This window comes from Onychomys torridus, chromosome 9 (genome assembly GCF_903995425.1).
Source record: "Onychomys torridus chromosome 9, mOncTor1.1, whole genome shotgun sequence".
NCBI lineage: Eukaryota > Metazoa > Chordata > Mammalia > Rodentia > Cricetidae > Onychomys > Onychomys torridus.
Window position 1 is genome coordinate 25,968,513 of NC_050451.1, and position 12,707 is coordinate 25,981,219.

The window sequence follows — 12,707 nt, forward strand, 5'->3', positions numbered from 1 at the left end:
GTGGGTGCTGGGAATTAAACTCAGCATCTCTGGAAGAGCAGTCGGTGCTCTTAACTAAAAAAGGTTTTAAAGGAAACAGAGAGAGGCATTTGGGAAAGGTTGCCTCCTACCTTGTTTTTACAGTGCACTCACGTGGGTCAGGCTCTTTGAAGGGCTCAGGGAAAGCTCCAGTAAGAAATTAATAGATTTGTAGGCATCAGAGGCAGTGACTTCTAATAGGTGTGGGACAGCTTCAGAGGATGTGGTTTGGTCCCATAGAAGGAAGGGCTGAGTTCTGAGAACAGGGATTTTATGTAGGTCACTTTTCATGTGCCCAGACATGAGTCCTAGTGCCAGCCCCATGCCAGCTGTTGCTGCTGTGGCTCTTGAAACTTTGCCCAACATGTAACGGGCATGCAGGCAGAGTTTGCCAGGCCAGCTGTGTCCTCCTGGCTTAGACAGGGCCACCACTTGCATAAATGGCTCACTGCTTATCTACTTCTCTGTGCACAGTATCTCATTAGCAGCACCTGATGTTAACGTGGATAAGATGAGAGGCCCAGCAAGTAAACATCTATTCAAGCAGTGGTACTGCTGATGGCTGGAGATGATGATGCTGGCAGGAGAGGATGCTGACTCCAGTTGCTTTTGTCTGCCCTCTCTACCTTCAGGTCCCTGCATCTGGGATTATCACTCCTGCCTAACACTGTCTTCTGAATGCATCCAGGAGGAGGCTGAATAAGAGTGTGTTGACAATAAATTGTTCAGTCTTCTCTCTGACACTTGTGGCTTCGTGCTTGTCTCTCACTCTCTATTTAACTCTGCTCCAGTCATTTGCTGGTTGGCCAGTAAACAGTCTACACAACATCTCTTTCCTTCCTCACAGTGTTTGCACTTGGTGATTGGTGATCCCTCTCAGCCTAGTGGTCCCTCTCCTCAAAACACTTTTTGTAGACCACACTACAAAATGTCTAATGTCAGTCTCCCCTGTTCTCATGGAAGTGACACATTTGAGTAAAAGGGACCCAAGTATAGACTTTCCCCCTTCTTTTTTTTGTTATTGCCTAAACAGTGCTATCTATCAAATATTTCTCTAGTACTCACATGCATTAAGAATTATAAGTAACAAAGAGATGTTTTAAAATATACAGAAGAATATACAAAAGTCCCATGTGATCTTATCTAAAGGATGGATTTTCACATCTACAGGGATGAGGTGAGTTCTGAACTCTTCATGGGAGAATGAGGCATGATCATACTTGTTAGTTGTTTGATACAGTGTCTCAAGGGTGCTAAGTGCTGTCTAAACTGTTTATTGTTGGAGTGTGAAGTACAGTGCACCAGCATAGGACTATTTGTTGAATAATGGAATTGATTCAGCAAAGAAAGAGCATCAATGCATGGGAACTAGGCATGTACAAAGCCCCATCTGGGCCATTTTCCAAATGTGTTTTATTTTGAAAGAATAGTTGATGCTGCTTAGAATATGGGGTTAAGAAGGCATCTGAAGCTGTGTCTACCTACGTGCATTATTTGTTGTGAGATTGCCTGGCTTTTTTGGCTGTATGTTGGCTTAGCTTCCTATAGGGAAGACATCCTGTCCTCTTAGGGGAGAGTTATCTTGCCTAGAGAGTATGCTTCTAAAAACCCTGTGAGGTGCCTTTGAAAAAATAAGCCATATGTGGCATAGCAAATATGAAACAAAGTGTTCAGGAGGTTCAAAAGGAGGCAGAAATTGGCCCTCTGCCTCTTCCATCCCATTCTGAGTACTGAAGGTTGACATCACTCCAGGATTAAAGGAGAACACTCTTGCTCAAACACCAATATCGAAAACACAGGGGGAAAAGGCTTATAGAACATAACTGGCCAAAGAAATTGCTTTTTAAATAAATGCTTCCTTCTCCGGAGTTGTGCCATGGCAGACTCTGCTTTTCGACAGAGTTTCATTTCATTTCTCAGTGAGCATGTTTTTAGAAGGAGGAGGCCTGAGGAAATCAAACTGGTAGAAATCTCTAGTCTCTGTCACTTCACCAATTTCCCACCCACTGGAAAACCAGTAGAGCTCAGCTAAGATGGAGCCTGGGGTGAAATGTTGATGATCCATGATTACTTCCTGAGAACTGCCCTGAGATGCAATTTGCCTCAGATGAGGAGGAGCTCCAGCTGGCTCTTGATCCCAGCTTGAGTTGCTCTCTATGTGCAACTGTGCTTATGTTTTCTATGCTGTTGTACAGCCTGTGTGCACAAAAATGTTGACCTAATCAAAACTCCAAAGAGATTAGCAGGGGGTCTAGGGGTAGAGTGGGAGCCAGCAAACATTAATAGAAACAATCACTGCTCCAAAGTAGCTACAACATGCGCTGAGGAATTTATGATCCTAGCTGACTTGAGGTTTCATGACGAGAGTGGGACGGTGAAGTTGAAAAGTAGGTATATTAGGAAGGAAGCAGCAGTTAGGGACACACTGGGCAGATGGCTTTCAGAACGGCTCCAGGTGTCTGAAATGGTGAGTGGTGAGGATACAAAGAGAGATATTACAGTGGTTTGTTCATTTCTTCATAAACACAATCCTGAGACAGGAAGATCTTGACTAAAGTCAAAATTGTCAGGAGCCTATAATTATTTAAAGAGCAAAGAACTGCTAGTGGATGCAATTGACTTCTTGACCCAACTCCAGGAGATAGGCTTTTGCTCTAATGGGGTATGCATCTGAATACCAAGGCCAGCTGTTAAGTGAGGTCAGTCATGACCCTAATAAAGGAGACTCAGCACAGCAGAGGAACATAACTGTGGGGTGTCCTAAAGATAGGGTAGGCCATACTTCATCCTTTCTGTTATGATGATTCTCAGACATAAGGAGTTGTATACCAACCCTCACCACTCAGCTCTGGGCTTTCTTTCTGCCCGATATACTATAAGAAATGATGATGGCCAGACATGAAGCATCCTGGCAGGTCCTTTGGATTTTTGTCATATATGCATTTCATTAGAGCTACAGTGATTGCTCTCTTAACAGGTGACTTTCTGCATGTTTCAATTCAAATCAGCTCTTTTCAGGACCAGGAGTTACATTTGCTGTTTGTTCAACTACTTCTAACATGATTTTTTGGGAAACTGCACAATCTAGTGTATGTCGTTGAAGGCAGTTGCTTGTTTGTTTGTTTATGGCATGTGACCAACCTGAAATGCCTACTTTTGTTGTACAGGTTTTATGTTTACATTTGATATTGCCATAGTGTTCACAGTTAGTTGAATAAAATCGAGTCCAAAGCTCACAAAGTCTCATCTGCTGCTTTGGCAATTGGTTTGACAATGTGATACTTTAGTGTATAATTGGATAAGCAATTTGACTCTGTTGTAGTAGTGGTTTGGCATAATTATTTTCAAGTGCTATGATTTTTCTCATTGATAAATACTGGAGAGGGCTGTTACAAATTCTTAAACAACTCTCTTCTTCAAATTGGAATGACATTAATTAATAGAGGAGCTGATTTCAGCATTGTGACCCCATAGGCAGTACATACATACAAAAACTGTTTCAAACAAGTTATGGTTAAGTCAAATCTTCATCAACTAATAAAATGGTAAATGTTCTGGTGACCATCTGGATTTCTTTTTAATCTGACAAATAACTGGCTTTGGAATCTTCCTGATGAATGGAGACACCCAGAGGGTTTATGAGATTCCTCTTACAAGTATAAGAAAGCAGACAGTGAACGCATTTTTTTAATGAAGAGATATTTGAAGAGCTTAGTGGTTTTAAGGAAAGAAAAACAATAGAAAAAGCCCCAGGTTAAAGCAAGGGCTGAGCCAAGATTGGAGGCACTCACCTGTAATCCTATCACTCAGGAGTCCAAGGCAGGGGGATGAACCAGGACTACATGGTAGATCCTGTCACAAAGCAAAATGAAATAGGACACAAGAGCTGATTTATCAGGCCTGTAAGATAGTGCAAATGGAGTGTTCATATGGGCAAATCTGCCCAGCACCCAGAAAGACTTTGGCTACTATGCGGCTGAATAGAATACCTTTGGGGCAGGAAGAGAAGGATTTTCACACTGGTTCAGAGCAGTCTCTGTAGGGGAGCCAGCACTTTATAAACAAGCACAAGAACAGAAGGGGTATCTACAGGTAAAGCCAAGCCCCTGGCTAGCTATCATGCTAGGTTATAGGGAACTCAGGCCCTACACTTCCTGTCCATACCACCCCAGCCCCCAAATTCTTTCTCCAGCTATTCTTTGTGGAAAGTTATTCTGCTCTTTTATGTTCCCGCTTGTGACTCTGTCTACTTACTGTACCCAAACTAAAACCCACACTAATTAACCATACCTACTTTTTGATAATACATTTTTCAAATTAACTTGTTTTCAACTTCAATAAGTTTCCTTCAAAGAGACCACAGATAATTTGTCATAAGATGAAAATGATCTAAATAAAACAATTTTGTAATAGATACATTCTGGGTGGCTTCTTCCATTATGTCAGAAGTCATGTTGGTGCTACATTGAGGACATATAAAACTCATTAAGACTTTTTCCTGGTCAATTAGAAGGCCTAAAACATAACTGAAAGGAGAATAGGATTCAGAGCTAGATAATGTGCATTGTTTTAGATTTATTTATTTTACTGTTTTATTTGTACAAATGTTTTGCCTGCTTGTATGTCTGTGAACTATGTGTTTGCCTGCCACCCACAGAGGACAGAAGAGGGTGTCAAATTCCCTGGGAATGGAGTTACAGATGGTTGCAAGTCACCATGTGGGTGCTGGGAATCACACCCAGGTCCTCTGCAAGAGCAAAATGTACTTTTGAGCACTGAGCACACTCCCTAGTCCACAAATTCAAAGGTATTCATAGTATTGCATTTGTAGCAACAGAGGGGGGACCATCTTCTGGGTCACTGGCATGTGTGTCCCATCTTTAAACTATTGGGACAGCCAGGTTCTGGTTAGAAGCTACTCAGAACATGTTAAGATTCAGTAGGAAACCTGCTGTGGTTAGCTGGTGATGCCAGCCAAGTGCACATGATATAGAACTGGCTCAGATAGCACATGCTTATAGACAATGTTTTCATTGCTCAGAACAATGAAACCCTTTCCTCACACCAGGCATTAAACCCATTCCCTGTAGTTAAGAGTTTTCCTGCCTGGTCCACAGGAAATCTCTCTCACCCGCCAGACGTTCAGACCCAACCAAGTAAACACACAGAAACTTACATTGCTTACAAACTGTATGGCCGTGGCAGGCTTCTTGCTATCTAGTTCTTATATCTTAAATTACCCCATTTCTGTTAGTCTATAAGTTGCCACATGGCTCGTGGCTTACCAGTACCTTACATCTTGCTTCTCATAGCAGCGGCTTGCAATATCTCTGCCTCTGCCTTCCTGTTCCCAGAATTCTCTTCTCTGCTTCTCCCACCTATACTTCCTGTCTGGCTACTGGCCAATCAGCATTTTATTTACACAGAGAGATATCCACAGCAATTCCCAATCTCTGTTATGTTTAAAGACAACTTCAGACTCTCACTCTAGCAAGAGTTAGTCTCCTTTTCTAAGAACATTTGGGTGGAACTTCCAGTCCAGTTCCACAATTCCTATTCCCATACAGGAATCAGCCTGCCTTATTGAATTAGACTCTAGAAGACCAGGATTTTTGGCTCACTTATCAAGACATCACCCATAAAACCTAGTCCAGAGCCTAGAAGAAAATGTGTGTTTGATAAAGTTAGTTTAGTTGAGAGCAATAACAAGAGAATCAGAGATCTAAAATGAAATATTTACTGTCCTATTTAACATAATACTTTTCCTTTCAATAATTTATTTACATAACTCCTACACAAACAGAAATACCCATGGAAATAGTTTATTCAAGCTCTTTCTTCTGAAAGTATCATCTTATAAAACTGATAATAATAAAATATAGTCTTTTATGAGAGCAACCAGGTTTCTACTCTGATGCTTGCTTCTTAAGGAACACATTAAATTAGTTTTCTCCCCTTTGAAGGCAGCTTGGCATTTACTACAGGTTAGTTCCGCATTCTACAAAACATTCAAATTACTGTGAATCATTCCTCCTACTGTATTCCATTAGAGAACTAGAAAAGCATCAATAGCCAAGACAGCTTGAGCATTACATGGGGAATTCATCATTTCCCCATATACTGTGCGATAACACACTCAATGTGCAGGGGACCAGTGTCAGAATCCATACATATCAGCACTTCTAGCAGAAATCCTCTTAACACTTCCTTCTCTGAAAGTCATTTCAGGCAGATCAAGTAAGATGACTGCAGATACATTTTTAAAAAATCTCTTTTCAAAAGTTTTATAGAAACAGAATTACCTTGGAGGAGCCATCACAGACTTCAATATGTTGAATGGGAATAAAGACTTTGGTTCAAGTTTTTTGCAAACTTTGCTACAGACCTTCCTTCAAATAACAAAGTATCTGAGGAATTTCAACTCTTGTGGAATCAGAAGAAAGGGAGCCTTGATGTTGAACACTGTCATAGCAAGCTGAGTCATGTTTAGCTTCTGGGACTTAAGGCAGAGAGAAGAGGTGGAGAATTCCAGTACATCAAATCCCAACACAGTCACCATGCTGCTATGCACTGCATAAAAACCCCAACAATCAAACTGTGACACACTGTTCATGACAGGTCACATTTTAATTTCAGAGATACTAAAATATCAAGAAGTATCCATCTTGTAATCAATGCACATACAGTTAAAACAGTGTTCATGATTTGTGCAAGACTCTACACAATAATAATAGGGGCAATATAGAGCACATATAATAGAGCACATATAATGTTATTCTTGAATTTGATGCTTGTGCAATCTGCCACCCACAACAGTCCACAGCTAAATAGGTTTGGAACAACCCGGTTGTCCACTGTAGCTCATAGTCTTTCTGTGGCAACTTCCTAAGGGTCTCCTAAGGTGACTTACTAGATCAAATATGGAAGCCCATTTAAATTTGGATTTCACTAAGTAAAAACATGTAGGGCTAGAAAAATGGCTATGAGTAAAGTGTTTGCTGCATAAACATGAGGATCTGAGTTTTGTCCCCAGCACCCAGGGGAAAAGCTAGGCCTGGCATCAAATACCTGTACTCTCAATTCCAGGGTCTTGTCTAGTAAACCAATCTAGGTGAATCAGCAAGCTTCAGATTCAGTGAGAGATTTTGGGAAAATACAGTGATAATGGAAGAGACCTGGCATTGACCACCTGGCTACCATGTGTACACAAAAAAAGCATACACACACACACACACACACACACACACACACTATTTTTTGTATAAGTCTGGCCCCAGATAATTCATGAAATATTGCTATGTCAAACAATTAACAGAATGTTTTAGTCTTAATGTGCCAAACATGGCTACCATGCTCCAAGGGTAATTTGGATTGTCTTTGACCTTCAGCTTGTACCATTCTAGGATGCTGATTTGCTTCCTGTAGTATATCTCTGTTCATGACTCACTTCTCCTTGCAGCAACCTGGAAGCTAGGGATTACTGTGTCTTGTTATAGAAATGAAGAGTCTAAGTTCTGTTTTAGACATGATGTGTCATTAGAATTAATTGGCAGGGATTTCAGTTCTGACTGTAACTTTCTGTCCTTGGGGAAACAGATAGGGCCAGAATGTTGATACCACTAGAGAGCCATGGAAGTAGGCAAGGTTCTTTGACTCTTGAAAGCAACTTGCTGGGGTGGTCAATGGTCACTTGTAAGGACAGTGTACAGCCTAACACTATTAATAGTAATGGTAGAAACAGCCAGAAGCCACAGTAAATACAGGCACACTTTCTATGTCAGCTACTGCAGACAAGTCTCTCCCTTGCAGATTTAACAGTCTTATTAAATAAGAAACACAGAGCTAAATGCAGAGTTAAAAGCCCAAGAGGTCAGAGCAGTAGCTAAGAGCTGAGACTTAAAACTACCTTCTTACCCTTCCTGCCACTGCTGTCCTTCCCCTCTGAAAGAGGCCTACTTCCTATGTGTCTGTCTTTTTATTGACTTTCTGTTCTGCCTTCTCATTGGTTGTAAACCCAACCACATGACCTCCTCGTCAATGCCTGTCTATACAGACTTCTGTGGTTGGTATTGAGATTAAAGGCATGTGTCTCCATGCTGGCTGTATCCCTGAACACAGAAATCTGCCTGTCATGTGATTGGGATTAAAGGTGTGTGCCACCACCACCAGATTCTGCTATGACTTGCTATTAGCTCTGACCCCCAGGCAACTTTATTTATTAACATACAAATAAAATCACATTTCAGTACAAATAAAATATCACCATACCCCCTGCTTCCATTCTACAGAGACAGAAAGTGAGGTGAAGGAATTTGTTCTTGTTAGTGTTAAATCATAAACTATACTTTATCAGCCTGGAGAGCCCTTGTTGGATACTCCTTGGATAATACCCTCTCTCCCATCACTCTTCTGTTGTTTGTTTTTTGAGACAGGGTCTTTCAATGTAGCCCTGGCTGGCCTGGAACTCACAGAGATCCATCCAAGCGCTGGGATTAAGGGCATGTACCATCCTGCCTGGCTATCACCACTATTATTATAACATAATTTCTTTGTGAAATCTAGGTAACTCTAATAGCTTTGCGACAAGGTGACCTGGACCGAGCTTCTTCCCATTTGGTAATCCCACAGCACCAAAAATCAACCATTTAGTGTCTATCTTCCCTGTGTGGGTGTCGTTGACTGCAGGAGAGCATGCTGGTTCCTGGCATGCCAAGGACAGATTGACTATTGGCTGTGATAGTAAGTAGGCATTGCCTTTCCCTTCTTGCAGCCCAAAGTCATCTGGAAGTTCATTTATATATGAAACTCCCAACTAAGGTTCACACAAGTCAAACTGGCATTTTGGGCAAGCCATTGCTTAAGATTGTTGAAATCTACTTTGTTAGCCTAGCAATGGAATGTTGCAACCATGCTCTTTGGTTACCTCAGAATTTTTCCACAAACTTTTATAGGTTTAATTTCCTAGTCTCCACCATGGCTCTACTAAGTCAGAAATCTTGCCCTTCTGTGTGATTTGAAGTCTTTCAGTTCATGAAGAGACTGCAAACTCTTGAACTAATTAGCATTATTGTGCTGCTTAGACAAATGTTGCCATCCAGAAGCCCTTTTGACTTACACTAAACAAAAGAAAACTATGCTGCAGTGGGGTTTGCAAAGGACAGAAATGATAAAGTTGAAAGGACCTGAGGAATAAGCTTAAAGATAGATGAGCTACAGTGAGCCCTAGGTCTGTGGGTTGTCATCTGAGGGGTCAAGCAACCATTGATCACAAACAACAGAAAAGAAATGTCTTCTGAACACAAGTGGAATGACTATTTTTATATAGTTTGTGTTGTATTGGGATTTATAGACAATTTACAGGTGGGAAAGCATGTTACATGATATACAAAGGTTATATGCAAATTTTATATATATATATATATATATATATATATATAATTTTATATCTAAGACTTGAACAACTTTTGGCACCCTATAAAAGTTGATGGCACAGATACAAGTTCATAGCCATATTTCTGTTCATGTAAGAGCTCTTATCTACATACATAGACATCTTTCCTTCAATAGTTGTGGGATTTTTTTTCTTTTTCAAAATCTCAAAATATTCAGTCAGAATCCTTGGTGTAAGTTGTGTCTTTTAAAGTTTCTCTAGTGAGTACAACAGGAATCCAGGGTTCAGTTGTCCTAAAGAAAAGCACAAACTTCCAACTGGAGCCTTTAAGATGAAACCTCAAAAGTTTTATTAACAGTCATATCCAACAGTACTTTGCAAACATGTTTAGTTTGTTCTATTGGTTTCTTAGCTCCCATAAACAATGTCTAAGTGCTGCCAGCTGTAAGGCATATGACATCAACAGAAGGGTGCCTAATAACCAGGAAGCATTAATTTCTTAGCCTCTAAATTATTTGGAATCATCTGGTATGGTCTGTGTTGACATGGCTGCTTAATGTTTGATTTCTGTGACTTCCTATGGCCGTGCCACAGTGGGAAGGCCGTGTTCTCTGGCTTTGGCATTGCTCCTTGTCTTTCCCATCAAACTGTTACAAGATGGATTTACAACAGACCCAAAGGTAGTAGCAAAATGAAAATTAGTTCTCGGGTAGAATAGCAATCCCATTTGACTTGCCTGTAGCAACTGCGTCCTATCTGCAGCAAGGAAATGACTTCTTAATGTGCTTTCTTCCACTAAGAAGAATTAAATCTGTATGGCAAAATGGAAAACCAGTGTGCTGGCAGCCAAATTCTGAAAGGAAGATCCATGACCCTCATGAAGATATTTGTGGCCTAGTTCTATGCTAATGAGACTCATTTAGGCTTAGACTTCCTTAGTGTAAGAATTTAGCCCTGCTGGAAAGCAAGAAAATCTTTCCTGTACTATTTTGCCTTCCACATCAAAGCTGCTCTGAGAAGTCTCTACCTGCTGCAGGCTGCCAGAGCAGTGTCTCTGGACTATGCTGAGGGTTTGGGGCCCAAGAGAATGAATATTACCACTTTAGTTGAAAATTTTTATTTATTAGTATTGTGGTGTGTGTGTGGGGGGGGGGTTAGAGATGCATGCCACAGCATGTGTGTAGAGGTCACAAGACAACTAACTGTATGGAGTGATTCTCTTCTTTCATTTACCATGGTTTCCAGCTTGTCGCGTTTATACCTTACCCATTGATACCTGGTCAGCATGTTTTGCTGAACTCCCAAAGTTGTTTTCAAAGTATCCAAGTTCAAAGTGAGTATTTATGAAGTGAAATGGGATAGTAACCATGGATTCTCCAAGATAAAGGGAACAATGCTGGCACCTGGCATTACCTACCTGGATGAGTAAATGAATTTCCTGAGATGCATCCCCCCCCCCACATCCCTTCAAGGTAAATGGATTTAATTAGTGTTCACCTTAAAGGAAGTTGTAAGGATTATGTGAAATATGAGCAGCAGAGAAGCTGCCCTCCAAATCATGCTGGCCATCAATGACAGTGATATCCAACCATCTACCTAGTCACCTTAACATGAATCACTACACTGCATCCTGTGAGCAAGTTGCACTTTCAGCTTATTATGGCACGTATAAAGCCACAGGAATGGCAGATTGGTAACAGAATTGAATAACAAAAGGAGATTAAGAGAGAGATTAAACTCAACTGAAAATTTGCTCTCTGATAGAATAGACATGCTGTCCACTTTAATCTTAAACATATACTTGCTCTGAAATATTTACATATGTAAATATATGTGAATATGTATTATATATATGTTTTACATGGAGAGAGAATGGTCTATGGAGACACTGAATTTAGTAAGTTGTTAGTTTTCTATGCTGTTTTCTCATAGTTTCTATTGTTGCAGGTACTCTTAGATTCATAAACCAGTTACTTCTCAAAAAAATTAGAAAACAAACTGAGAATAGAAAATGAATTCATTTACAGTTTAGGCAGACCCAGAAAGAAAGATTCAGCTTCTCTCTACTTCCTTTGTGACAGAGTGGCAGTTTTATAGAAAACATGAAAGAAAAGCCAGGAAGCATACAACTATTAAATGGTCAGAATTTGAGAAATCTGGCTAGTCCCTCTCCTGGTTGACAAAGCCTCAGTCTTTCCCTTCCCCAGCACAGGACTGCTTGGAAATTTTACTTTTTTTGAATCCACTTTTTTCAATAGTCTGATAGGGGTCTTCAGTGTCTCGCCTCAGAATGTCTTCTTCTCAGGGTGCTTACAACTACTTGGAGCTCAAATAAGACAGCTAAAGCCAGAGAGAGTGATAGATAAACTGCAAGCCATAAGGAGGCCTGAAAATGGCTGGAGACGATGGACAACTGCAGTCAAGGAAGCAATAATTAAATGGTGGTGGTGAACAAAGGAAATGAAGGGATGATGGAGGCTGTGTGGAGCGGTGGATATGCCCTCAGCAGCCTCCCGCCTTGCAGTCTCAATCTCTCACAGGCTCATCAGGCAAGATGAGGCAGTAACAACCTCAGTTCAGCCCAATCTTGTTATTTTACTAGAGAAGCAAAAAATGTCAGTTCTTATGTGAAACTCTTTATTTTCAAAATTGGGCAATTAATGTAATTAAGATATACCCACAGGCCTCTAATTTGCAAATTATTTTCACTCTCTGTCTCTTCCCTTTCCCCAGCATTATTAAAGAAGATCTCAAGGATTCTTTAATGAGCCTGTTCTGTTTTCTTTCTCCAAAGCTCCAGAAACATGACAAAGAGGAAGAGGACTCCCCAACCTTCTGGAGATCTGAGGAGGAGATGGCTGCAGAAGCTGAGGCACTGCGTGTTTACTTTCAGGTAAACATCAAATACTTCACCTTCACCCAGATTTCCTGATGAGCTTCAGAAAAAGAAAGATGATGGCTGGGAAGGAAAAGTAACAGCACCAATGTCTCCCCAGGGGAGACAAAAGATATGGAAGCTGTGTGAAGACAGTCCTGACCCGTGTGTGGTAAACTACCCACCTGTTGCCACTGTAGGCACTGACAAGAGTCTGGAGAGAAAGTCCTGAGATTTCCAGGATCTTGTGTCCTGAAACAAAGAATTGGACCAGGAGCCTATGGTGACTGGTAGACATAGAGGTAATTTATTAATAAAGAGAGCACTCCTGAATGTGCAAGCAGGCCAGACAGCTGGGGAGGCTCCTGGCTCTGATGAGCTCAGCAGCAGAATGGTTAGCCTTTATGGGCCATCTGGGTACCA

The 12,707-nt window shown here is 40.9% G+C and overlaps 1 protein-coding gene across 1 annotated transcript in view; it reads left to right on the forward strand.

The window, feature by feature from the left end:
• The window catches only part of Fhit (fragile histidine triad diadenosine triphosphatase), a 1,532,194-nt gene extending 1,519,853 nt beyond the window's left edge, over nucleotides 1-12,341 (forward strand). The window contains exon 8 of the mRNA XM_036199337.1: nucleotides 12,204-12,341. Coding sequence (XP_036055230.1) covers nucleotides 12,204-12,341 — 138 coding nt within the window. The remainder of the gene's footprint in view (nucleotides 1-12,203) is intronic.
• Nucleotides 12,342-12,707: the final 366 nt, after the last annotated feature.